Here is a 27,166-nt window from a genome sequence, read left to right as displayed (position 1 = left end):
AAACTGACCCACCCAGAACCTCTCTCTTTCTCAATCAATTAGCCAAACCACTCCCACTCTCTCTATGGTGATAAGCAGTGCCAAACAGGCAAGAAACTCCTGCCATGGAAGGTTCTCCAACACAACCCCCTTTAATCCCAAAGACCATTGATGACCACCCCCCAAGCAGATCAAAGATCAAAAGGATCTCTCTAGCCTCAGGAAGCCCTGTCAGGGATAATTCAGACAGCACTAGAGACCACTGTCTCACATGTCATAGGAATACGTACCAAGCTACCAATCCTTTCTTGCTCCTTTTTGAACATCTTTATTTTTCTGCCCCAACATTGGGAGAAGAGGATTTCTTAAATCCAAGAATCCGCCATACTCCTAATAAAGCCACATTTTAAAAAGCTAAAACTCCAGGTTTTCCTGGAAAACTCCTTCTCCATGTGATAATTTTCCTGCAGAAGGAGGTTGAAAGAATGTCCCTAGGAAAAAACTGGCGACTTAGCCCATCGGTCACAAAGCTCATTCTACCCTCATCTGATGTACAGCAATCATTGGTTTGGGTTGCTCTGGGGAAATTGGAAATCATTATATTGTAAAGATAGATATGAAATACATCTACAAGGAGAGAGTATTTTAGGTATGGATTTCTGGAAGTAAACACAATTGTGTGTGGAAGATGACGGAAGGAAGAACAGACAGTGGTTTCGTGTGCATTCCCCCTCACCTCCCAGCCTTGGCCGGGACGGGAAAAGCGCAGAAGTCAGGACGGCCTCCCTAAGGCTCACGGTGGCTCCCCCCACGTGTTTATAGTGCTGCATGCTGTAGAAAGTAGCTCCTGCTGTTGTTTTTATAATTTAAATCACTAAGGCACTGTTTTCTCATTTTGTAAAAAATGTTGTTCACTGTGCACTTATGGAGAAAATAACCAAAAATGTTGTGATTTTAGAAGTTCTCTTTTTGATAAATCAAAGATTTAGAAGTCATTCCATTGTTACCTTGTAAACTTGTGTGAACAGAGTGTTTTTGGTGACTGCTACTCTCAAAGCTGCCAGATCTTATTAGGGGTGGGGGATATATATAAAATACACACACACGCATATGTGATAGGTCTATACATATGTATGCATATGTGTGTACATATGCATACATAGGTATATATACATACACATGTGTGTATGTGTATGCATCTTGAAATGCAGCGTTACAGAGCTCTGCACCAAAAACCTTTAAGCCTCAATCTGCTGTGAAATGATACTTGGCCTTTCTCACTACAAGTTTCTAATTAACCAACCAGACTACACGTTGCCTCTCTGTGTATGACTAATGGCTCCAGCCTGATGACTCACGGCCACTTGCTTACCATGAACAAGCTCATCTTGACAATGAATATGGATGTGAAAAGACAATAGCTTCACCATTAGTAGCTGGAAATGGCAATCGTCTCTCACAGAAGAGCATAAAAGGAACCTAAAAACTGTTTTACATTCCTGGATCGGCAGTGCGCTTTAAAAGATCCGCACGGTAAATTTTTCATTTTGCTTTTATGTCAGTCATCGGAACCAAAGATCTGGAGGGAAAAGTTATCAGTCTTTGAAGACAAGCATGGGGAGAAACCCTTATTAACACATTCCTCATGTTGGTTTATGCCTCAGATGTGGAAATTCTATGTGGATCTTAACAAAGCTTGCTGGTCAGTACATTTTTCATGTGTTACATTGTGTGGTTTGTATGTTATTCCCCCTCCCCCCGCTTCCTTTGGAAAGCAAACTCATAGTGTCCCTACACTGAGACTGTGGTCTGAGTGTTAATTATTTTTTTCTTTGGCTGTTCTGTCTGAAGGAATAGACTTGGTTAGGAGGCCCTTGTACTTTGTAAGTTTCTGCATTTTTAGGGATCCTTTTAGGATATTACCTTGTACTGATATACACGCCTCACAGCTGACAAAAGATGGATCCTATTTGCTACCGATCAACACACGCAACACAGATCATACCCCTGGACTATTGGTCATGCCTCCTTCCACAGTCTCCACACAGCATATTCACGCTGTGTCTTCGCAGCTCAGATGGGACGTTTGTGGAATGAAACTGGGGACGGCTGCGAGAAAATTAATGCAGTTGGCTTCTCCCCATGGGTCAGATAATTCATGTTAAAAATCCATCTGTCTCCTATTAACAATTTTTATTTTAAGTCCTTTTAAACTCTTAGTTGTGTCCTCTATTTTGTTGGCAAGTTGGGCCTGATGAAAAGATGTACTTATAAAGGTGACCCCACTCATGTTTCTGAATGCCCTTAGAGCCTGCGCTCTTCTTAATTCTCCTGGAATATGTGGCGAAGGAGACCTGCAGACCTGCCGCCACTGCGAACGCTGTTGTAGCCCCTTAGGTTCATACTGATCCAACAGAGTCAGAAAATTCATTCCTGCAAATGCTTTCATTAAGCCAGTGCTCATTATTAGTAGCCCTGCTTCTAACAATGTTATTGGTATGACACATACATTCTATCATAAGGGGCAGAGAAGGAAGGAGAAAGAAAAGAGGAAGGAAGGAAGGGAGGAAGGAAGGGAGGAAGGAAGGAAGGAAGGAAGGGAGGGAGGGAGGGAGGGAGGGAAAAATGTCCAAGTTTCCTGATCTATGAACCTCTCAGTTCAACTGAGACATGATGAAAGTCATTCGTTGAAAATTCAATGATTGCACCATGAATGAGGAAACCAAGAGAGTCTCCACCTGAATAGTCAAGAGTCTAGGAACTAGAGATCTTTGCCATTCAAAACATTTATTTCCAATCTGAAAGGGGGAGAGGAGAGAGAGAGAGAGAGAGAGAGAGAGAGAGAGAGAGAGAGAAACTATCCCAAGCATTTGAGACAGTCCTTTTCAAAAATAACTTAAATTCTATCAACTCTCCTAGAAACAGATCATAGTCGGACTGAAAATTCCTACATCAAATTCACTCATCCAATGAATAATCATTCGATGTCTAACCTGTGTAAATCACACAAATCCTCAGATTTCCAATACCAAACTGGCTCAGCACAGGTGGTTTAGATTTTGAGAGGCTGGGGAGTTGTGGTTGCTATAAGCATGAACACTGGGAATCTCCCAGTCCTCAACCCTTAAGCCATGATGAAAAAAAAAAAGGAGGGGAGTCTTCATTTTTCAAGAAGGGAGAGCAGAGGGCTCCTTTTTAGCTAAGAGCTATCACCCACACAACTATTCTTTTCTTGTCTCTTTCTTAATGATCAAACAGCAGCAGTATATACTTGGAGATCTTTCAGTATCTCCCACCACTTCAAACATTTGTGAGAGTTTTAGGATTTGTTTTTATCTCTAGATACAGTGCCCCTTGAAAATCTGTGATGGGAAAAGAATACACTTTTTTTTTCCTTACCACTTGTCCCCAGTCTCCACATCAAGCTCTCTAGGCAGCAGGGACACCCACCAGAGCAGAGGGTGTCCAAGGTGAGTCTTCACGCCGTAGCAGGAAAGCTGCAGAGTGTGAAGGCACGTGCCCCCCACCCCCGGGTTTCTGCTGCATTCCTCAGGGTGGGGAGCCCCCAAATGCTGGCATACTGTGTGCTTCAGATATGAGAGAACTTGGAGTGAAAAGAGTCTGGGCTCTTCTTTTTCCTATAAATCCTCATAAACCTGCAAAGTGGTCGAGGCACTGAAACTGCTAGTGCTTTATTAGAAAGATGATGTTGATAGAGCCCAGGTCCTGGAAAGAAAAGATAGCCCTATAAGGCTGAGAGATGTCAGGTTGTGTGAAGGAGCTGGGTTTGATTCAAGAATCCACATTTTCAGGGAACCCCAGGATAGTTTGAGACTAAGCATGAAAAGATGATTTCGAGACAAGAAAAGACCTTGGAAGAATTTTGCTATCATCTGCCAGGGAAATTGTAGGATTCACTGAGTCCACTAACATACCAGTAAGCTCCCCATGTGATTCTAGGATTTGGCAATTTTTCCCTGTGAATTTAGACAAACTCCTAAACATCTCTTGCGCTTATTTGAACCGCCTGCTGGTAACATGAGTTTCCTATGAATGGTTTAACAGCTCCTGAATGTTTATGGAAAGTGGGGAGAACAATGGGGATCCTGGATGCCATTCTAATGTTTTCCAAAGGAAGGGAACCCACACTGCTCCCAGCGCCCCCCCGACCCCGTCCTGTGTGACCATCTGTAATGAGGAAAGAGGGTGAGGCCGTGCTGGGTGCTTGAAACCTTCTCTTGCTGCAACACATCGAGGTGCTTTGTAAAGGAATCAAAAGACCAAGCCTACATTCTCTATGGGGCCTCTGTGTGGCATTGTTTTCATGTTGGTCTCCTTTGCTCAACTACATGTAAACGAGAAAGAAGTGTGGGCTACCAGGAAGAGAAAAGAAGCAATGGCTAAAATACCAAAGTTGGCATGTGTTCTTTTTATACATATATATATTTTTAAATAAAATGTTTATTTAAAAAAAAAAAGATGTAAGCTTCTTTCTTAACTATATGATGTACCAGGCCCTGTACTGTGTACATTAAGCCGGTCATTTCATTTTAGCCTCACAGTGGCACCATGAAGTGGTACTATCATTAATTGTATTTTATTGTCCCTATTTTACATGTGAAGAAACTGAGGTTCAAAGAACCTAAGTTGATTGAGGTTACACGCCTAAAATATGGCCGAGCCAGCAGGCCAACTGTGCTTATCATCAAAGCCCCTGATCTTCAAAACTGCAGATCTCCCCTGCACTTACCTCCGGTCACACTAGTAACATGAGGGCTTTCATGAAAAGAACTGATTTTCAAGGTATGTATCTGCCTATTAAAATATGTGCACACACAGCTTAGTGACCCCAACGTTTTCACTGGTGTAGCAACTGAGTTAACTGAATAATAAAAAATTAGGCTTCAAGGTGACCTATAAGATATGTATAGACTACCTCAGTAAGAGCCAGGATTTCTATGCTTTTCTCTCCTAACTATATTCTTGAATGTTATATTTGCATCCATGAATATATAAAATGCAGGGAAGAACTGAGATATTGTGAAAAGAGCTTGGCATGGGGTCTCAAGCCCTAGTTTAGGACTGATCTCGTTCTATGTCATGTCTCTGCTTTCCCACTTTGGCCTTATTTTCTGGTGAGCTGTCCCCACATAGAGGCAAGAAGGTCGCAGGTTGCCAACAGCCACAAATGTGCATCTGGCTGGATTAGCAATTCCAGCCAAACAAACCATCTCATTCCCAAGCAGGAATCTCCTGGGGGGTGGGGGATGGGTAGGGAGCATTTGAATCCCATGGACTGACTGCAGAGAAGGTGTGATTTTCTAAGGAAAAATCATGGTGCTATTACCAAAAAGGGGCATGATGCTGAAAAGACACGAGCAGTAGATTTCTACTACACAGACCATGTTTTCAAGTTTGTCATCTAGTGAAGGAGACAAGTACATCTGATCACGGAAGCAAGCATACTATGTGCTATAGGAAGGGCCTTTAATGAAGCCACAGGCAGGAGGGTGGTCCAGAAGGACTCCCCAGAGTAGATCATTAAGTCAAGATACTAGCGTCATAGGAGTTAGCCAAGCAAAACCTGAGGAAAAGAGCGTGCCCAGCAGGGGGGCAGCCAGTGCAAAGGCGTGGAGATGAGAATCTACCACGTTGAAGGGGATGTAAGGGGTTCAGGATGGCCAGAGGTTAAAGCAAGGAGGCAGGGGAATTGAGGGTGGAGATGCGGGAAGTGTTAAGGAAGAAGCTGGGAGCTGTGTTAGTTTGCTAGGGCTGCAGTAACACAGTATCACAAACCAGGTGTCCAAAACACCAAAAGTTGTTGTCTCAGGCTAGAAGCCCCAAGTCAAGGTGTTGGCAGTGTTGCTTCCTTCTGAGAGCTGTGAAGGAGGAATCTGTTCTTGGCCTCGCTTTGGCTTGTAGTTGGCCATCTTCATGTTCACATGGCATTCTCCCTGTATCTTCTTACACGCATCTCTGTTCAAATGTCTTCTTTTTATAAGGGCATCAGTCATATAAGGCCCACGCAATGATCTCATTTTAACTTGATCATTTCTGCAAAGACCCCATCTCGAAGGTGACATTCCTCAAGAATAAGAACTTTAACAAATGAATTGGAGGTGGGGGTCATGGTTCAACCTATAACAGAAAACAAGTAGGGGCCAGATCATGAAGGGCCTCATAAGACATGTTAAGGACTATGACCTTATCTTTAAATCAGTAGGTTATCATGAAGAGTTTTAAGCAAGGAAACACTGTAATAATCTTTATACTTCAGAAACATAACTGGCTCCACTGTGAAAATGAATTAGAATGACAAGACAATGAAAGGGGAGCCTGGTAAATTTTTGTGAATTAGTTCAATAAGTCACTGATGTCCTCTTTATTCTACAGAGATAAAAACTTAACGGGAAATGATGAATAACCCAACATATCAGATTTAGCATATGAAGAATGATGGGATGGGGGCAGGAGTGAGAGTGAAGGTAGTTACTTAAGAACCTGTTGTGATACACCAGCCAGGAGGCAGGTCATAGTTCTGCTAAGAAAGCGGTAGTACGAACAGAGAGATGAAGGGGGATTTTAAACATGTTAACAGAAGGGAAAATATAAACTTGATCATTGGATGTGAAGGATAAAAAGGATTTAAATTTGGGGGAGGGACAGTTGGATGTTGGGTATATGTTAATTTCATTCAAAGAGGCAAGAGGCCAGAACGAAGAATAGTTACTTGATAGAAAAAATTACAAATTTGATTTTTAAGGGTCTAGAGCCCATGCATCCTCAAGTCAAAAGAATTCTGCAGTGAAGTCTGGAACACAGAGTGCCTTTGCACAGCAATTTAAATATGGGAGTAGTTAGCACGCAGAAGGTAACTGAAATCATGGGAATGGCTATCGCTTATGACAAGGGTGGATGACAAGAAAAGAGGATCCTGAGGAAGGTCAATATTTAAGGTATGAATAAAGGAGCCCTGGCTGGTGTGGCTCAATTTGTTGGAGCATTGTGCCGTGCACCAAAAGGTTAGGGGTTCAACTGCCGATCAGAGCACATACCTAGGTTGTGGGTTCAGTCCCTGGTGGGGGCATATGTGGGAGGCAACCCATTAACGTTTCTCTCTGACATTGATGTTTCTCTCTCTATCTCTCCCCACCCCCATGCCTTCACTCTCTCAAATCAATAAAAACATTTTAAAAAAAGATATTAGCAAAGGAGAAGGAAAGAAAGCGGCTAGAAAGCCAGGATGAAAACAAGGAGAGGGTGGTATCCCAGCCACTGAAGCGAGAGGAAATTTCAAGGGAAAGGAAGCCTTTAGTCATGTCTAATACCACTGTGTTCCATTAAGGTTAGGACTACAAAGCGTAGTTTGATTTAAAAATAAGGACTTGGTTGGTAACCACGGTGAGAGCACCCTGGGTGCAGCGCTGAGGCCAGGTGTCAACTGAGGAATTAGAAGGAAGTGACGAAGAGGACACAGTGAATCCAGGCATGCCTTCAAGACGTACAGCAATGCGGACAAGAAGACCCTCAAGGCCACAGCAAAGAGTCAAATATTTACAGGGCTGATTTTCAAGAGGAGAGATATGTGACCGAATATAAAAGCTAATGAAAACTGGGTAGTCTACACAAGAAAACGGGGTCAAGGATGATATTCAGGTTGATTTGCCTTTGGGAGGAGGCAGGATCTATGTGCTGTGACAAGAGAGAAAGAGAAGTGTGGGTGAAGGTGTGGGCACATTGGCAGGTGTGGCAGTAAGACGCAGAGGGAGTTCTCATTTGGTGGCTTACAATTTACAACTGACACGCGAGGGAGAGAGGATGTTCATCTACGCGAAGAAAAAGGGCGGGGCAGAAGTGTTAATAAAAAAATGGAGAAAGTCGAAGTAAGAAGAAAACAAGAGAGAGAGCTTATTACGAAACACAGAAGGAAGCAGAGGCAGAGCTGGAAGACCTGGCTGGACACCATCCCCCGCGCACCACAGCGGGTCTCGCCGTGAACACACCAGATAGCCGAGCAACCGGAAGCCGGAAGCGGAAGCGGAGAGGGCGAAGAGGTGGGTGGAGCCAAATTTGGGATGCTGGGGGAGCAGGCAGAAAAGTAAGAACACAGAATTGGGTCATTGGGGATACAACTAAAGAGATGGTAAAATGGTGAACGAGGTGGTATACAATGCCTTGTTCTAGGGAAGTGAAGATTGGAGACAGAAAATAGTGGGATCGAGAAGGCAGAAGCTGACTGAGTAGCGATGCAATGCCCTATTAGTCAGGATTCTCCAGAGAACAGAACCAATAAGATATATATATGTACATAAATATACAGAGATAGTAGAGATATAATAGATAAGAGGTTTCTATATATATCTACATGTTTCCCTTTATATAGAAAGATCTCTGTAGATATAGACGGTTAGCCAAAAGTAGGTTTACAGTTGTGAGTACGCAACTATCTTGAAATTCAGGTTTTATCAAGATATACCTAATTCCCAACCCTCCCCCCGCCATACACACACTATGAGGTTATATTTCCTAACACTTGGTGAATTATTTTAATTTTGACTTGGGCTTTTCTTCAGCTCTGAAAAATATTTTCCCAGAGTTTTTATGATTATTTCTTCTTCATCATCTGCTCTAAAAATTCTATTACATATTTTTGAGTGTTTTGAAAAAGATTCCGTGTCTCTTTTTGCCTTCCCTTCATTTCACTGGAATACCTACATGTTTTCTCTGAATCTTGGGAGCATTCTTCCAGCTCATCTCCTCATGCACTAGCTCCATGTGGACCATGCCAAATCTGATATTTCCTGCCTCTATGGAGTTTCATTAGTTTGGGAGTCATGTATCTGTTATCCAAGAACCCTTTCTTGTTTAATATGGCTCTTTTTCATGGCAATCAGCTCTGTCATATTAAGGCAATGTTCCCTCAGTTCTTACCAAGAATACAAATTAGACTTTAAAAATACATTTTCCTTATTCCATTTAACATTTTCACTGAAGGCCATTTCTATGAATTCTCAGATTAGTCTCCCTGTTTCATGGAGGCAATAGCCTATAAAAATAGCACAGCATTTGAACTAGGAAAACCTGGGTTTGCACCCCAGTTGTGACACTTCAATGGCTAGTCACCAAAACCTTCTGAGCTTTATTTACTAGATGGGAATGATAAAATCCTCATTCCAGAACACTTTTAAGGATTAAATAAGAATATGTTAAAGTACTTGTGGTAGTACTTAGCTATACAGCTCATCATCATCGTCTTTACTAGCCTAATGAACTACTCTTTGTTCATTCTCACATAGAGATATCCAATCAGTCCAGGTGGTGGCTGAGAGGGTGGGAAAGGTGGTCTATCAGAAGTGACATAGCTTTCCATTTAATTCCCCCGGGAGGGGACCAGCCACATGCTGCCTGGCCAGTGCTCCCCTCACTCCGAAATCACCCACACCATTTTCTGCCAAGATTGTGGGACCTTTCTCTAATTCCCATGAGAGACATAGATTTTCTCTATTACATTTGATGAGTCATTTCAAAATGATATTGGAGGAAAGAATGAGTCAAAACTACTAACTTTAGTTAACATTATGTTTCTAAAAGTTGAATTTAAATTTTACCCTAAGTAAAATTTACTGAAGAGAATTTAACACAGAAAAGGTTTAGGTAAAAATACTGTTGACTATTTCTATCCTTTGGGGATTGCATAGGTTTTCTAAACATTAAACCAAAGGCATAAAACATAAAGGAAAAAATTGATGGATTTTACCACATTAAAAATGTAAAATTATTGGAAGACAAAAATCAACATTAGGTATTTAAAAGGGAAAGGCCAAGCTAGAGAAAACATTTTTCATAAGGCACATGGCATTAGCATAATTAATATAATTAAAAGAGATTTTTAAAATCAATAACACAACATGAAACCCTGTAAGATAAAAATGGGCTGAGGACATTAATAAGTAACTAATTAACTGAATAAGACATACAGATAGCCATGAAACATGTGGGAAAATGTTTAATGTGATTTTAAAAGTACAAATTAAAATAGTGCTATAATGCTATTCTCATCTATTCATCTGGCAAGATTATTAAAAGTGGTAATACTCAGTGTAGGTCAGAATGTGAGGAAATAGAATGTTTATGCACAGCAGGTGGGCCTGCAAAATATTTCCATTTTAATTTAGAAGATAATTTGGCAATACAACAAGAAGCTTGAAAACGTGACACACTTTGATGGTAATTCTAATTCTTCAATGTTGGATCTTAAGGAAATAAGTATATGTGCAAAGTTTTAGCCACCAGCATGTTAATCACAGAGCTATGTAGAATAACAGAAGATAGGAAAGAATATTGACCCAACAACAGTGTGATCACATATTAAAAATATATCTGTAAATTCATGATGTTATATTGGTTACTAAGAATACGCATGGCTTCCATTTTTTAATTTATCTGAGTTCTTTATTCTTTAATCAATACCATTATAATATATGCACCTTTATATATAAATGCACAAATTGTTAGATTTTGTTCACTAACATTTTAGTAGCAAATTAATTTTATTAATAATTTTAACATTTGTTCTTAGGAGTGGCGTAGGTGGGCTGGTATTGCATCTGTGCTGTCTTCACCAGGTTTGGTAGCAGGTTTGGCCATTTCCTGAGATGAAATGGGCTGCTTTCATTTCATTTCTGTGCTTTGGGACACTTTAAATAGCAGAGGAATTATCTGTTCCTAGAATCTTTGACAGAGCTCTCCATAAAACCATCTGGGTCAGACTACTTTGAGGAATGTTGTTCTTTGACAAGTGTTCCAGCTTCTTCAACATTTTTGGTCTACTAATCCTTGCTACCTGTTTTTGAAACACCTGTAGTAATTTATGTTTTGCCTAATGTAAAAGGGCTGATTTTAAAATAAGTAAATATAAAATTATGAAAGTATTTTCTTGTAATTTATTTCCATCTGTGATTAAACCCTTACTTCTCATTCCTAAAGTTGTATTTGTTTTTCCTTTCTCTCCATCTTTAGATCTATGTGCATAGATCTAAAGCATAAGCAATCTTTTAAAATAACCATGGCTCAAGTGAATGATCAATAATTACTCCTTTAATTTCAGCTGTGGCATGTATCGTCCTGCCGCACCAGGGTGTGTTCTGGAGCCCAAGGCGAGGGACAAGGAAGCCCCTGGAGGATGCTCTTCTCACGGCGGCGGCAGAGATGCAAGAGGAGAAAAGAAAGATGCACGAAGCCTCTCAGTGCACAGTGTGAAGGGGGCACATGTCACGTCTACCCATGTGCCATTGGCCAAGGCAGTCACGTGGTCAAGTCCAAAGTCACTAGGGAGATAAATTCTGCCCAAGATGAGGCTGAAAAATTGGAGTTGATAATGCCCAAAGATGGGAACTTATATCATCCTTTTTAAAAAGACACCTCAGACTAAAAATATGCTTTAATGGTGGAAATTCGATACCTGCAGGTATAAAAGCAATTGGAACCTGAAAATGGTAATAATATCCTTCAGTTACAGTGTAGCGCTGAATGTTATATTGGACATATTAAATACTGGAAGGCTTAGGGATATCTAGGCCAATAGCAAGTTATTAAGCAAATAGACTGGTTAATTTGTTGATTCCCCAAAACTTATGACTTAGTGATCTTATGCTATAACCCTCCTTATACTAGGTGAGGAAGGAGTAGCCTGAAGAGGTCAGGCAAAATGACTGACCATAGTCATACTGAGCTTGTCACCTCCTGTTCAGTTTTTGCCCTTGTGCTGGACCCTGTATTCCAAATTCTGTTCTCTGGACCAGCACTGTCCAACAGAACCTCCTGTAATGGCAGAGAAGTTTTATTTTACACTGTCTAACATGGTAGCCATGAGCCACATATGGTTATTGGGTATTTGAAATGTGACTGGTGTAGCTGAGGAAGACAAATTTCTAATTTTATTTCACTTAATTTAAAATTAAATAACAAAATGTTTCTAGTGACTCTTGAGTTGGATAGGGCAGCTCTAAAGAATGCTCGGACTCAGAATGAAGAAGTTAAAGCCATTCTGAGGGGCTTCTAAATGGAGGAGCAGATTTCATTGGAAGCTTTCCTCAAATAAATAGTACAACATTGTTGAAGCAAGTAAAAAGCCTACATTTTGTTTGTGAAAGCAAGTCATGCGATCAAACTTAAGGTCAATAGGTCAACCTTTAAGTATAAAGTGTAATCCTCTCCTCTGTCAAAGTCAGGTGTATAAGAAATAGAATTTTATTTGTCCTCCTTTTCCTACTCATCCCTCAAATGCACTTAATTTTAATTTTAGTCTATTCTTCTGAAGGAAGAAATTGAATATCAGGTAATTCACGTCTTACTTATTCCACATCGTGGCCACAGCTGCCTTCTCGTCCTATGTGATCCCAAGAGCTTTCCCATCCAGCCCTCCCAGGTTCTTCTGTGTACCGTCTCGGCACGCCCCCATGCCAGCCAGTGCGCAGGGCTGGTGCAGGGAGGCCTGGGGCACCACAGGACTGTGCTGTAGTCACTTTGGGCACTCCACGTGGACATCTTCAATGCTCCTAAGTCTTCGAAGGCAGAGGATGTCTGGGAGCTTTGCCACTCCCAGCCTTCACTGAAGAAGTGATATAAAGAGCCTCCATTGTGTTCAGATCTCCCCCAAATACATATTTGTCTCTAATCTGCCTGCCCATAACCCAAGTTTTGACCATGGGAAGGTGCAAGGTACAGGCCAGTTTCTCAGAGGTACCCACTGCAGTAGTTGGCTTAGACTCAATTATGCTGCAGTAACAAAAAACAAACAAACAAACAAAAAAAACCCAAACTTACAAGTACAGCAACAAAAGTATATTTCTCACTGCAGCTTGATGGCCACAAATCTGCTTCCCAGCAGCCCCTTAGCCAGCTCATCATTATAGGGTAAGAACAGGGCAGGATCACAAAGTGACTCCTAAGACTTCTGTTTGGAAGTGGCATAAGGCACTTCTGTGCATATTTTTATGTCTAAAGAAAATCACAGGGTCGACCTTGACCTCAGTGGATGAGGTATAATCCTTTCCCATAGGGAGAGGCAGCGAAATTAATGAACAGTAATGAAATCTGCACATTTATCACTCACTTTTCCTCTCCCTCTCTCCTGTTCCACTTGTCTCTCTTCATCTGCAATACCCCACAGCCTGTGGATTCTTCATCTGGAATAGGCAGCATAGTATATTCTTCAAACTCTATTTATGGTATAGTCTATTAAAATTTCAAAGCCCATATTCTTGAAACCCAAAACCCTTCCCTCTCACATGCATTTCTGAAGCCTGCTCTGAAAGATGAAGAGTTGACATGACACTTCTCTCTCTTTTTTTCTGCACTGTCATCCCTTCCCTGGGGTGGGAAGCAGAGACAGCGCTGGCTGCCTCCTAAATAAAGGAAAAGATTATTGGAGAACAGTAACTACGTGCAGAAGCCATCCGTTAATAAAATACCACTGGGTCGCACCCTACCAGAGTGGGCTATCTTCTGTGGAGGGGCAGAGATTTCCCTTCTAGAAGAGAAATATCTTGGGACTGAAGGCAGACGCTGGCATGGCGTTGGAGTTCTCTGCCAGCGTCCATGAAGGCTAATGCCGTCCAACATGGCAGCCTGTAATCACATGTGACTATTCCTTAAAACGTGGCAAGGGTGACTGAAGAACCAAGTTTTAAATTTAATTTACTTTTAATTAATTTAATTTGCAACAGCCACATGGAGTTGGAGGCTACTGTTTTGGACAGTGCAGTTATAGGAATCACACAGTGCCCTTCATGCTATGCCTGGGTTAAAAAAAAAAATCTCAAAATGGAAATAATTTCAGTTCATGTAAAAATTAAGTTGACATTATAGTTGCTTAAGACCAAAAAAAAAAAAAAGCTTTCACTTATTAATTGGCTAGAACTGCCTGACCTAATAAGCAGAGGCTAAATTCACAATTAATTAAAGATTTTATGTTCATTCATCCAAGACATGCCTCAAACCATCTTTTGTTCAGCTGGCCAGCAGGAGACTTACAACCATATTTAGGACACATTGCAACTATAATCAACATATGCAAAATATCCTATTTCAAAAAAGTTCTTTCATTTATCAGATCAGTAATTCTGTTGTAGGAATAGCATTTTTTCGATTATGCTAACTATAGTATTTGTAGTAAGTGAATATGACACAATGTACTACATAGGAATTTATGTTACTAGATTATTGGTAATTTAACAAATAGTTGTCTGTTCCATCTATTAAGCGGTATTATTTCTCAATTAGAGGCGAGAATCCTGAGGCATAGAGAGATTATGCAACTTTTCCCTAAGGTTATACAGTTGGTATTTAGTATGTGAACTCCTGTCTGTTTGATCCAAAGCCCCTGCCACCCAACAGCACTGCTCTTACTTAATAGGCAATGACAAACCTAACCGCAGTTACCTGCATTTTCTTATGGACAGAGCCTGCAGAATGTTACGACCCCTCTTCAGAGAGCCAACAGATGTCAATGGGATGCTGCTGCGTAGAACATTCCAGACCTGTCACAGCAGAGGCTACCTGGTCTCCTGGAGTAGACGGGAGATGTGATCAGCTATGAGACTGGAATCTAAGCCATTCATGGAAGTTGTCCTAGCCAAATTGGCCCAGACGTGCGATTATATCCTTCTATATTGGCTTCTGGTTACCTGTCAGGTTTGTTGAAAATTAAGACTCAAACTTCTGGAATGCATACCATGCCTGATTTAAAATCTGCCCGTCAACCCCTGTGTCCCAAGCTTAACCCTGCGCTTCAACATTAATCAGGTGACCTTATGCAATTTTATGAGCAATGTACGTTCTAGCATAAATCTTCCTATGAATCCAAAACAGCAATGCCTCACATCCACTTAAAATACAGCGAAAGACAGATGCTCACTTTCTTTTTTCTTTTTTCTTTTTTGCTCTTGTATCCCCGGTTCTTTAATGCAGGAAAACATTTCCTTCCTAGAATGCTAAAGTGCAAAGCCCTTGGGGACACAGCTTTCTCCCACCTCCGCACCCCACTGTACTTGCAAAGTTTGGTCAGAGGAAAGGTGGGCGCGGGGGGCGCGAAACTACAAGTCCCAGAATGCACGGCGTCCTCCGCACAGGCGCAGCGGGGACCACCCGGCCAGCGGGCCAGCCAGCCTGCGGAGACTCCCGGGTCCCAGCGCGGGACTGGGGCTGGGGGTGGACAGCCCAGCCGACCTGGACGGCGCTCTAGCCGACCCCGGGCTTTACTATGAAGGCGCCGCGGAGCGCGTAAGGAGGATGCAGCAGCAGACGCCGCGGCGGGAGGAGGAGTAGGCGGTGGTGCCCTCGGGAGGGAGCCGCGCACGGGCCAGAGGCTCCCGGAGGCTCCGCAGTGCCGCCGCCGTCGCCGGGGAGGCTCCGCAAGGGAGCCATGTAACCCTGCGGTGGGCTCCGGGCTGCTCCGTCCTTCCACTGCTCCCGGGCTAGCGCGGCAGCGGGGCCACGATGAAGAAGCAGTTCAATCGCATGCGCCAGCTGGCCAACCAGACGGTGGGCAGGTAGGTCACCCGCTGGCAGCCGCGGGCCGGTGCGCGCCTGCGAGGCTGCATTCGCTGGGACGCGCAGGTGTTGGAGCCCGTCGGGCCTCCTGCCTTCTTTCCCTGCTGGCTGTCGTCCTCGAGGTGCCACTCGCGGGCGCGACCCCTCCTCTCTGAACTTCCCAGACCTCGGAGTCCTTCTCACGCTCTGCCTGCTGCTCCCGGGCTCCGGTTGCCAAGCGCAAAGTGTGACGCATCCCTTACCTGCGTCCCCAACTGCCCCTTCACCTCGTCCTCCCTTGCCTTTTCCCGGGACTCCCGGCTCCCTTTGCTCACAGAGCTTCCTGGAAACAGGTGTTTGCTCTGATTGCGCTGGAGGGAGCCGAGCCGCAGTCGCTCCCCAAATATTCCTCCCCTGCGCCGGGTTGAGGGCTTCTCAGGGGTCCAGGGCAAGTGCTGGGCCTGATCGGCTTGGAAGACCTGAGCCTTCCCTCCCTCCTGCCGTGTTTGTTTTCAGGGACTATGACTGTACAAGATTCTGGATCTCTTTCCTGGCTACGTTTGTTAAGGCATTAGGTGGTGGAGAGAGGATCCGAAGTGGCGGGGGGTGGGGAGGTGGATGGGGGTAGGGAAAGTGCTGGTGCTGGTAGAATGGCGCTGCTGTCAGCTGGTCCTAAGACTGTTCTCAGTGGAGGGAGAGAGGCTGCAGAACGGGAGGCCCGACTCAGGAAGATGAGATAAGCAGAGGATCACAGCCAGGTAGGGGAGGGGGACAGAGTCCCTACAGTCAGTCGGAAAGAGCCAGGCCCTAGGAAGCTGCACGACCCAGCCTACTGCCACCACAGTGAAATTGGGCTGCATCGGGGCTAGTGTCTCCAGGAGCAGCTCTGCGGGATGCCAACATACATGCATGTTACATAAGGATTCTGGTGGGTCTCTTCCAAAACCAGACATGCTCTGAACACAGGATTGTTAGGTAGGGGGGATTTTTCATCCATCTTCTGCCCCTGGAGAGGGATTTCTGTAGCTGCTGTGGCAAAGGAATTCAGGTGTGCAGTTCTACAGCCAGTGGAAAACAGAGAACCCAGCCTGGGGTGCAATTAAAGTGCAAGCTCAACACCTTGAGGGCTCTCCACTAGGTCTGCTAAGAAACCAAATACCTATCTTGGGTGGGAAGTGGAGCCTGAGCTGGCATCCCGTAGGGTGCGGGTGAGGGTGGGGACATCCCTGGGGAATAGGAGACCCTGAATTCCGGTGTAAGCACACTGCCCTAGTTACAGTGGGCATTTGAGGGCAGGGCATGCGGTGACTTCTAATGCTTCCAGGGACTCCAGATGGCTTCCAAGTAACGATGTCTAAAATTGACTTGAATTCATTTTGCTTTCCCAAACACATGTGCTCTAACATGAGGGAGAATTTATGACTAGCAGAGTCAGATTAGCCCAGGTTTCCAGCATGGCCTTGCTACAGATACAGCCTCCTGTGGGTTGCCTTTTGAGGTGTTGGATGCTGAACTGGTGTTTTGCTGTATAGGTGGTTTAGCACATGACAGCTGAACCCGTCTGTATTACCATCTTGACTTCTGTATCCCCCTGCAGGCGGGTCTCAGTCATCACATCAGACCAGCGAAGTGATCAGCAGGCTTTCGACAATCGATTTGGACTGCTGGTCTCTCTGAGTCTTGGGGTTTCAGTTCAGTGCTCAGCTGGAATGTGTTTGTGCTTCCGCCCAGGCCCCCAAACGCAGCCCTTCTGTCTCTTTCCAGGACTCGTTTAGAAGCAGTAAGATTTGCGAGCCTTGGGCATAAAACCTTTACTTTCACCCTCCTCTGTGGAGTGAATGACAAAGGGAGAGGGAGAGTTGAATTTTAGAGTAAGTGGTCTTACTTGTTTGAAAGCACGTTCTCAGAAGCCCAAGCAGCTGGTCACCAAGAGTTACCTTCCACTTGCTTTGGGGCCTCTGGTGGATGCTGGCATGCGCAGAAGTTATCTGTATTAGACGGCCTCTGTTGTGTCATGTGCCGGGTCAAGTGGGGACCCGTTCACTATGGTGTATGATTAATGTGTGTTCATTTTAATGCCATTCAGAGGGAGCCTTTTAAAGCAAAAATCAGTTCATGTTACTTTGCTGGTTAAAAGCCTCCAGTGGCATCTCATTGTCCCAAATATTTCCAGTGGCCTATTTGACTTGATGCCTCTTTGTCTTTTCATCTTCATTTTGTTCCACCTGCTCCTCGTTCATGGTGCTTGAGCCACAATGGCCTTGCCTGCCCCAAGCACACCAGGCTCTTGTCCGTCTGGGGCTTTACTCTTGCTGTCTTCCCTCGTGCCCTGTCCGGCTGAGGACGCGCCCTTCCCGCACGCCTCATCCCCATGACCCGGTCTTAGCTCAGAGGCCTTCGAGCGCCCATCCTCCCCCCTTCGCTCTCTAGCCCATCCTCCTGTTCATTTTTGTTGCAACACTCATTCCTCTTTGAAATGCTCTTAATTTTCATTTCTTTTCTTTTCTTGTCTATTTGTTCCCACTAGGATGCATGGATCACCATGGTATGCTCAGTGAATACAGAACAATGCCTTATAGAGAGTTGATACTCAATTCGTGTTTGTTGACAAGATCAAAACGGTTTCCTGGTAGGGTCCATACGGGTAACTAAGAAGGGCAGCATTTACTTTATCTTCTTGAGAATGTAGTCAGGCGTGATCCTAACTTTGCTTCTTAATTTCTTGAATCAGTAGACGCAACAGGATTGGAAGTTTGGGATTTTGGTGTGGAATTGGTAGGTCACTTTATGAAGCTGCTTTAGCAAGCCACTGGATTCTTGTCCTTGCATGTCTTCAAGTGAGGACTTTTCCTCTCTTTGGGAAAGACAGAGATGGGCTTGCAGTGGCTCCTGCTCACAGCTCCTCCCCTGGCCCCCCCTCTACAAGTTGCGGATTCTGGAGTTCTGAATATAAAACTGCTGGGGGCGGGAGCCAATCACTTTCACAATGGAATTGCCGAGCTTGAGTGTACTCTGTGGAGTTCCTAGAGTTTTCCCTTGAAGTGCTCACATCTGAGTAGAGAGGATGTCAGCAATTGTGAAGAGAGTTCTTAAGACTCTCTTTGCAGTCTTCTCACTGGAAAAAGTTTCATCTCCTCTTCGGTCTGCTTCCTCAGCCTTTGCACACCGTCCTTCTTTGAACCTTTCTTTTGGGCCCTTCCCATTATTCTGTCCTTTGGGAAGCATGCCCTGGCCCTTCGAGACTGGGCCACTGTGTGCCTAATGGTTTGGGGCAACACAGGCTTTTGGGTGGGACAGGTCTGGTTTGTTGCTTACTGACTACAGGACCTTGAGCTTGACTGTCTGCACATCTCTTTCCTCATCTGCAGAATGGAAGGAGTAAGGGTTTCACTGTGGTAATGCGGTAGTCGTGGCAATGCTGGTGTGAGATTACCCCTGCCAAGTGCCTAACGCCGTGCTCAGCACTGGGAAGTTCTTCACAAGTAGTAGCTACAACTATCTTCAGGCAGATGTTGTAGCTGTTATTGGGGTATATGCTGTATGGCATGCGCTGTCCCTTCCTTTACTCATTTGTTCACTCACTCGGTGACTATTTCCTGGATGCTTGCTGTGGGCCAGGCACTGCTCTGGTTTCGAGAATATTGCAGTGCAGTGCAGAGCAAGAGATTCCAAGAGCTCTCTTGGAATCTGTGTTATAAAGGCATGCTATGGTTATATTGTATTGTAATTTTTATTTTGTTTTTATTTATCTTTCTCACTAGACTTCAAGATCCTTGTGGGCAGGGGCAACTGCCCTAATGCCAGAAATTCAGGTTCTCTGAAATTCTTGGGCAACTGAATGAATGAGTTGGCAGAAGATCCACACATAGAAGGGGAAGTGGTGCAAAGCAGTTCAGCGACGGGGGAGGCTCCTGACAATGTGCCTCTTCCATCTGGTGGTGGGAATGGGGGTTCAGACGAGGCAGGCACAGCTGCACTGCTGGGCTTTGGAAGGACAGAGCAAAACTTAAGGGAAGGATTAGTTCATGCCTGATTTGTGGCACATTTTTTATTACCTTCAAGAGAGTTCGTTAGTTGCTGGAGTGAGAAGCACCCTGAGAAGCATAGAGTATTTTTTTGGAAGTGGCATTTGGTTTGTTGGGTGGACTAAAGCCCTGAGCTGGAATTCAAGACCTGCTAAGTGAAAGAGAAAAGGGAAGTGACGTCGCCCCTCGGTCTGGTGAGGAGAATGTTGTTCTCAGTAGGTACAACACAGGTCACAATGGGCTCCACCCCAGAGGGCTCTCATGAGGTTCAAGGGCACCTGGCCTATACCAAGTACACAACCAGCGGTCGATGAAGTTCATCGGCATTTTCCTCTTCTGCGTGCCCATTCAGTCCTCCAAAAACGTTGGCCTCCTAAATTTCAAAGGCTTCTTAGAAACTGATTCCAACAGCCACTGCCCAGTGATGGCTGTAAGTGGGCTCCATGCTGTTGTGCAAAAAATGGTGACGTCCCACGTATCTGAGAGCTGGCCAGGGGCTTTGGGAGTGTGGGAGGGGGAGCAGGGCTGGTTGGGTTGGTTATTTGGTTTTAGAGGCAATGGGCTGGGGAGTGGAAGACGAAGAGTTGTCCACAGAGCCTGTTTTCCATTCCTGGACTGCTCAGCAGCACGCAACACCAAGCGGGCTGGTTTCCGACATGCAGGTTGGCTGAGCACTGCCGCTGCTCTGCAGCTTGCAGGAGGCAGCCTGCAGCAGGCAGGGGCCTGGCCTTGGCCAGAGGTCTGGAGATAGCTGCTGAGGGTGCAGCAGCCTCTAGGAATGCCGGCGCTGCAGGCGTTTCTGCTCCGGCCAGAGCAGCTGAGGGCAGTGAGGATCTTTTCCTTGAAGGTTTCCCTAAGACGCTGCCCTGCCCATCGACAGGCCGCCTAAAGCCACGGCCCAGTCTACAGGCCAGCAAGGAAAAGGCAGACCAATTCCACATTAGTCATCGGCCAGCTTCCTTCCCACCTGCCATCTTCCTGGCCGTGCACTGACCCTGGCAGACCAGCACAGGCCCTGCCATGTCTTCCTGTTAGCCTGGCAGGGCTGGGCAGACCCAAACCTGCCCCCCAGGGACCTCTGGGGATGCTTATGAGGTCTCAGAGTGAAGGTTGTCATTAGAGTTTTATGGAAGCCGCATCCTGCCACCTGCTGTGATGTATATGTGTGAGAGATAACAGACTGTACTCACCGATTGGTGAATGGGCTCGCGAATCTGGAGAGGATGTTCTTTGCTCTCGTCTTCTAAGCTCCTTAGTGTGCAGATCCACTGGCTGTCAGCCTCTGCTGGCTGCTCGCAGCAGTCAGCTCGAGGCTGCCTGGATTTCCTACAGAATCCTGGGATCCTAGAGCCGCAAGCCACTGTGAGGGAGCCGTTCTCTTTCCCAGCAGCTAATGGCTTCCCTCCCACTTGCCGCCCCGTGAGGAAATTTATCAATATCCATTAACATTTTTTCTTGATGGATAATAAAGGCCATTTTTTTCCTCTAGAAAAAGTAAATCAGTAGCCATTGAGTAAAATAGTAATTTAATGTATGGTTGTACCTTTTAGAGGGGATTAGTAAACACCCCTTTTATTAATAATCCCAAAAGGTGATTTCTAATGCTGTTTTGATAACAAGAGCAAATAATACAGTGATACTTCAGCCGTGCATTGAGTTAGTTGTAAGTCGGCCGGCAGGCGGGGGGAGCAGGACAGTTGGGGCTGCCCTGCTGGGCGGGCGCCGGGCAGCCTGCGTGCGCGGGCACCTGGAGCCCCGCTGCCTTTGCAAGCACGTCCCTGCCTAGCAATTTAAAACTACCCTTTCTGTCCGGGAAGCAGATGTTTTTGCTTTCGTTTTCCACTTTTGGAGCTTATTTTTAGGATAAATGTTTATTTTCCCACAGAATCCAATTTACTTTTTTTAAACTTTCTTTTTGGTTATGTAAGTGATTTTTGTTTATTGTAGAAAAGTTATAAACTTATGGATGGACAAAAAGAAAAAAATAACCAGTAATCTATTATGTGGAGACTACAGTTCATAGTTTAGATGTAGTCTTCTAAGTTTTGAATAGGCGTTTATATGTTTTTTTAAAGAGATATTTTAAAATGTCTGTACTGGGTATACCATTTTGCAACCTGCTTTTTTACTTAATATTATATCTTAACTATCATTCCATGTCAATAACTATACCTCTACAGCACCATTTTCAGGACTATGTAATATTCCTTTCTAGCCGGTGGCTTTACTCTTGCTAATCATGTAGCAAATATTTCTCACTGGTTTGCTTTCCTAGGATGAATTTTTACAAGTGAAATTGTTGAGCCAAAGAGTACGTGAGTTTTATGACCATGTGCGTGTATATTATATGTATGAACACACATACTCCTGTCCTCAGTAAAATCGTCAGTTCCTCTCCCCTGCTTTGCCAGCAACCAATATTACAACTTTGTTAATTCCATGAATGAAAACAAGAACCTCTCCTTTCTCCTTTTTTAATTTCCAGAGTGATTGAGCATTTTTAATGTTTACTGGACATTTGTTGCCTTTTCTAAATTGCCTGCATGTCTTTGCCCCACTTTTCTTAAAGTCATGTTTCTGTTTTCTTATTGATTTTTAGGTAATTTTTAATAAGCATACATGTATGTGCTTTGCCATTTGCCACATACATCTCCCTGAAATTTGGTTTGCCTTTTGCATTTTGTTTTGAAATTTTATATTTTGTGATCTTTAATCTATCACTTTATAGTTTGTGCTTAAATGTTATATTTGGGGACACTGTTCCCAGGCCAAGATTATATAAATATTCATACAGTTTCATTACCATTTATATCATTTCATTTTACCATCAGATCTTTAATTCATCACTTATTAATGTTGGTGTATGATATGACTTCGGTGTCACATCCACGGTTTTTTAAAAAATTAAACACTTACCCTGCTGTCACCTTGAAAAATACGATTCATACCCACCATTATCATGTCCTAACCATTCCGCCTTTTGTATCTGTTTCTAGGATTTCTAGTTTGTTCTCCTGACCTGCCCGTTGTAGTAGGATTTTGAGGTGGGCTCAGCTGCCCAGAGGAGCAGCGGGGCCTTGCTGTGTCCTGTGCTTGGGAGGGAGCAGCAGCGGGGTCAGTCTGGGCCCCTCCTCCCAGCTTCACCCAGGGCAGCTCCTTCACGCAGCAGTTAGAACTCGCCAAATTTGCCTAAGGATCTTGTCATGCCTGACCCACAGCTAATCTACAAATTGTCCTCTTATCAAAGAGAGCTGATTGTATTTTCTTGCCCATTCTCATTTGTTTATTCTTCCTCAGTATTTTTTAAAAATGTGTATATACTAAGATGGAGAAAATGGACGCTTTTACAATGTTGAGTATAATGAGAATTCTTAGCCTCCGGCAATAGGGTATGTTTACTCAAGTCTGTTTGTCATCCTATGAAATATTTTTTGTCCATTTAGGTCCTGCATAATTTTGGTTTTGTTCTTAGGAATTTTTTTTTATCCTCATCTGAGGACACAATTTTTGATTTTTTAGAGAGAGGGGAAGGGAGGGAGAAAGAAAGGGAGAGAAACACCCATGTGAGAGAGAAACATGGATTGGTTGCCTCTCCTGTGAACCATGACTAGGGACCAAACCCTCAACCTTTCAGTTTACAAGATGGTGCTCAACCACTGAGCCACACCGGCCAGGGCTTGTTTTTGTTTTTAGGTAACTTGTCATTGTCATTATTATAGCCTTAATGATTGAAGTCTTTTTCATCTTATTCTTTATTGCTGAGATATAAGAAAATTATTGGTTTTTGTACAATTATCTTAACTACTTTCACATACCATCTCGTTACATTTCAGTACTTTTTTTAAAAAAGGATTTTACGTATTTATTTTTAGATTGAAAGGGAGGCAGGGCGAAAGAGAGGGAGAGAAACATCGATGCGTGAGAGAAACATCAGTCCTTTGCCTCTCGCACCCTCCTTAACTGGGGACCAGGCCTGCCACCCAGGCATGTGCTGGGACTGGGACTCAAACCTGTGACCTTTTGCTTTGTGGGACAACACCCAACCAACTAAGCCACACCAGTCAGGGCATAAGTGCTTTTTAAAAGGTTGAGTCTATTGAATTTTTTTAGGTAGACAATCACATTTTCTGCAAATAATAATTTTCTTTCTTTCTCTCCAGTATTTTGTATTTATTTTATTTTCTTCTCTAATTGCATTGTCTAGGACTTGTAGAACAATAGTAAAATACGTGGCAATATGTGGGCATCCATGTCTTCTTATTATCCTCCAGGGAAATGCATGACAATTTGTTTTGAGAGATTTTCTGTTTTTGTCCTCAACCAAGAACATGCTTATTGATTTTTTTTTCTTTTTTTAGAGAGAGAGGGGAAGGGAGGGAGAGAAAGAGGGAGAGAAAAAGGAAACATTGATGTGAGAGAGAAGCATCAACTGGTTGCCTCTCATATGTGCCTCCGACTGGGGACCAAATCGGCAACCTAGGCATGTGTCCTGATGGGATCTCACCTGCAACCTTTCAGTTTATGGGATGATGCACCAACCAGCTGAGCACCTGGCCAGGGCCAAAGATTTTGTTTTTTAATCATGTTACATATTGCATAATTTTAATATTTTACTTTGAGTTTTCCTTTGGTGCCAAAGTTAAATTTGATTATATTATCATGGTCTTTAAAGATAGCCAGATAATCATGTGTTTTTTTTCTCCTTTATTTATTAATATAGTCACTCAGTAATTATGCCATAAATATTTATTGAGCACTTACTGTGTTCTAGGCAGGGTTTTCTATACTGAGGCTACATCAGTGATAGAGTTCCTACCCAGGAGGAGCTGTGTGCTAGATTCTTGAACTTTAATGATTTGCCGATAGTGAGCTCTCCCCATTTTCCTGCAATCAATCTTACTTGAATATAGTTTGTTAATTTTTAAAAATATTCTGCTAGATTTAACTTATTGGTGTTTTATTTAGAATTTTTATATAATATTCATAAATGACAGCATCTAAATATTTTTCTTTTGCTGTACTTGTCAAGTTTTGACAACAGTGTAAAATGAATCGTCCACTTCTTATTTTTCCTATATAATGGTGAGGTAAAGAATTACTAGTTCTTTGAAGGTTGGAAACAACTTTTCCAGGACATTTTTGGAGGTGGTTTTGATTGTTTTCCCAATTTCTTAATGATTACTGAATTATGTTTTCTATTTTTTCCTGAGTGATTTAAGTTCCATATTATATAGAAAAAACTTATTTTATTATGATCTTAAAAGTTAATAGAATCTATTTTGAGTATATAGTTGTATCTCCTTTATCCTTTTAATTTGCATCTCTCTCTTTTTCACCATAACCAGTTTTGCCAGACTTTCTTCTTCCCTGCATTCTGTGGAATCAGCTCTTAGGTTTAGGTTTAATCTATTCTTTTTTTTTTTAAAGTTCTTTCATTAGCTCCACATATAGTAAATTCTGCTTTAAAATTTTTTTTTTAATGGCTGCTGGGACTATGCTGTCTCTTTATTAATTTACCATTATAGTTTACATTCAACTAATACAAAATAATATTGCTTTTTAAAATGTTAATTAAAATTTAATTCCTCCAGATTTCTTTGGGCTTATTTTATTCTCTTCCTCGTCTTCACTGTTCCATGTTGCGTTAGGATAGGTAAGTCTCTGCTATGGTAACACACGAGCTCCGGAACCTCGGTGGCTTAACACAGAGGTTTATTTTAAGCTCGGGTGAAGTGCAGTGTGAGTCAGGGGGCCTCCCAAGGACAGCTCTGTTTCATGAGTGATCTGGGGAGTCAGTCTGCGTCCACCCTCCACCCCCTTGCCCAATCCCAGCATGTGGCTGCAGTCACAGCGAAAGGCAAAGGGAAAAGTAGAGATGGCACATTAGCTCCTAAATGCCTGGGGCTGGAATTTACAAATGTCACCTCTGTTCCTGTTCCATTGGCTGGAACTGGTCACCAAGCTCCCTGGGCTGGGCCTGGAGATGGGGATGAGGAGCCTGCACCACAGCTGACTCACCGGGATGTTCTCTCTCCTGTCCCTCTGCCTATCTTTGAAATCCTCCCTGTGCTCTTGCTGACCGCAGTCCCCTCCGCCCTGCCCTGCCCCGCCCCGCCCTCCGCCGTGCGGCTGTGAGAAGGTCATTCTTTGTCTCTGTCCTGGGTCCTGGGAGGGGTGCTATTGGTCCTCAGAGATCCCTCAGATGGGAGCATCTTCAGCATAGCACTTTTCTCTTGCTTTTATCCACTTCGAAATTAGTGTGTGTGTGTGTGTGTGTGTGTGTATATTATTTACTGATTAGTGTATATGTTTTTTTACAAAAAAAATATATATCAAAAAGTACTAATTAGTGTATTTTTTTACTAAAATATATATTAGTATATACATTATATACTAGTGTGTGCGTGTGTATATATGTGTGTGAGTGTATACGTATATATAATTTTTTTTTTAAATAAACCCTTCCCACAGTGGGGAGAGGAGTAATGAGGACAAGAGAAATTCTCATCCGACCACACTGGAGTGACACCTACTTGATGAGATTATTGCCATGGCTGAATAAGACAGAAAGTATCTTTAGCATAACCCCTGAGAAATAATAAGCACTCAATAAATTATGATTATTATCACTCTCCCTTGCTGTGCTGAAAGTCTCTTGATGTAAGGCATTTGTTTCAACCTTATTTATATTCTTAAGTACCTGATACGTATAGCTTGAAATTGACACCCATTTATCTTGTTTTCTTAGATCAAACCCAGTTTTCCTAGGTTTAGTCACCATGAAACATCTAGAGATACCAATAATACTAATGGCCTTGTTCATTTAAAGTCCATTGTGATTAATAGTTATTATATTACTTAGGAGGGTCTAGGTCATTCTGCAGTCACAAAACCCGTAACACCTCGATGGCTTACAGTGCTGACCGAGGGGGCTGGTGGTGGCCCTTCAAGAACCCACGCGCATCTGTTTCACACGCAGTAGACAAGAATGCAGTGAATCAGATGCTGCCTCCTAAGGTTTCCTCAAAGTGACTCTGGCAGTTCTAGTCACATCTCATTGGCAGAAGCAAATCACCTGACCATACCACACCTCAGGTCGGGCAGGGAAAGGCAGTCCCTTCTTGGACCCAGAGAGAGGACAACCACAAAAGCCACAACTGTGTCACCTGTGCCCAAGACCTGGGCTGTGTACTTATGGGCATTATTTTTATTGACTCATTGCAACATAAGTGTAACTTGGGTGCTACTTACAGGCCCATTTTACAGATGGGGAATGGAGTCTGTGGAAGTAGCAGACCAAGACAGGGGCAGAGCCAGATTTGTGCTGGCCCTGCGCAGGTCAAGGTCAAGGTCAAGGTCAAGCCCAGGCAGATGTTCCCTGGGTCTCTGCAGCCTCGGGCTCTCTTAAGTTATTTCCATTTAGGTGGTTTTAAGGTGTTAATGAGCTGCTCTTGATTTGTATAAAAATACAAATATCACATTTATTTAGGGTAATCTGATATCTTGTATGTAGCCTTAACTGCAAAGAGCATACAATGAAATGTCTGCCAATAGAAAGTTCTCCACTTTGTTTCCTCATTGCAGTTTCCCCAGAAAGGGTAAGTGTCCTTTGACAGTGTTTTATAGCTCCA

The 27,166-nt window shown here is 43.4% G+C and overlaps 1 protein-coding gene across 6 annotated transcripts in view; it reads left to right on the top strand.

The window, feature by feature from the left end:
- The first annotated feature begins 15,130 nt into the window (after nt 1-15,130).
- Nucleotides 15,131-27,166, top strand: part of ARHGAP44 (Rho GTPase activating protein 44) — a 176,896-nt gene continuing 164,860 nt past the window's right edge. For 5 of the 6 annotated variants that reach the window (XM_054571221.1, XM_054571224.1, XM_054571225.1 and 2 more), the window contains exon 1: nt 15,131-15,530. In XM_054571221.1, the coding sequence (XP_054427196.1) occupies nt 15,478-15,530 (53 nt within the window). In that variant the 5' untranslated portion in view covers nt 15,131-15,477. Of the gene's footprint in view, nt 15,531-16,139; nt 16,269-27,166 lie in introns of those variants that run through there. The other variant, XM_054571223.1, reaches the window with a different exon arrangement.

Source organism: Pteronotus mesoamericanus, unplaced genomic scaffold, assembly GCF_021234165.1.
Source record: "Pteronotus mesoamericanus isolate MK-2021 breed Mesoamerican mustached bat unplaced genomic scaffold, CSHL_Meso_final contig_22, whole genome shotgun sequence".
In the NCBI taxonomy this organism is placed as follows: Eukaryota; Metazoa; Chordata; class Mammalia; order Chiroptera; family Mormoopidae; genus Pteronotus; species Pteronotus mesoamericanus.
The sequence above is the reverse complement of the archived record's forward strand: the minus strand, read 5'-3'. Positions and strand labels throughout refer to the sequence as shown.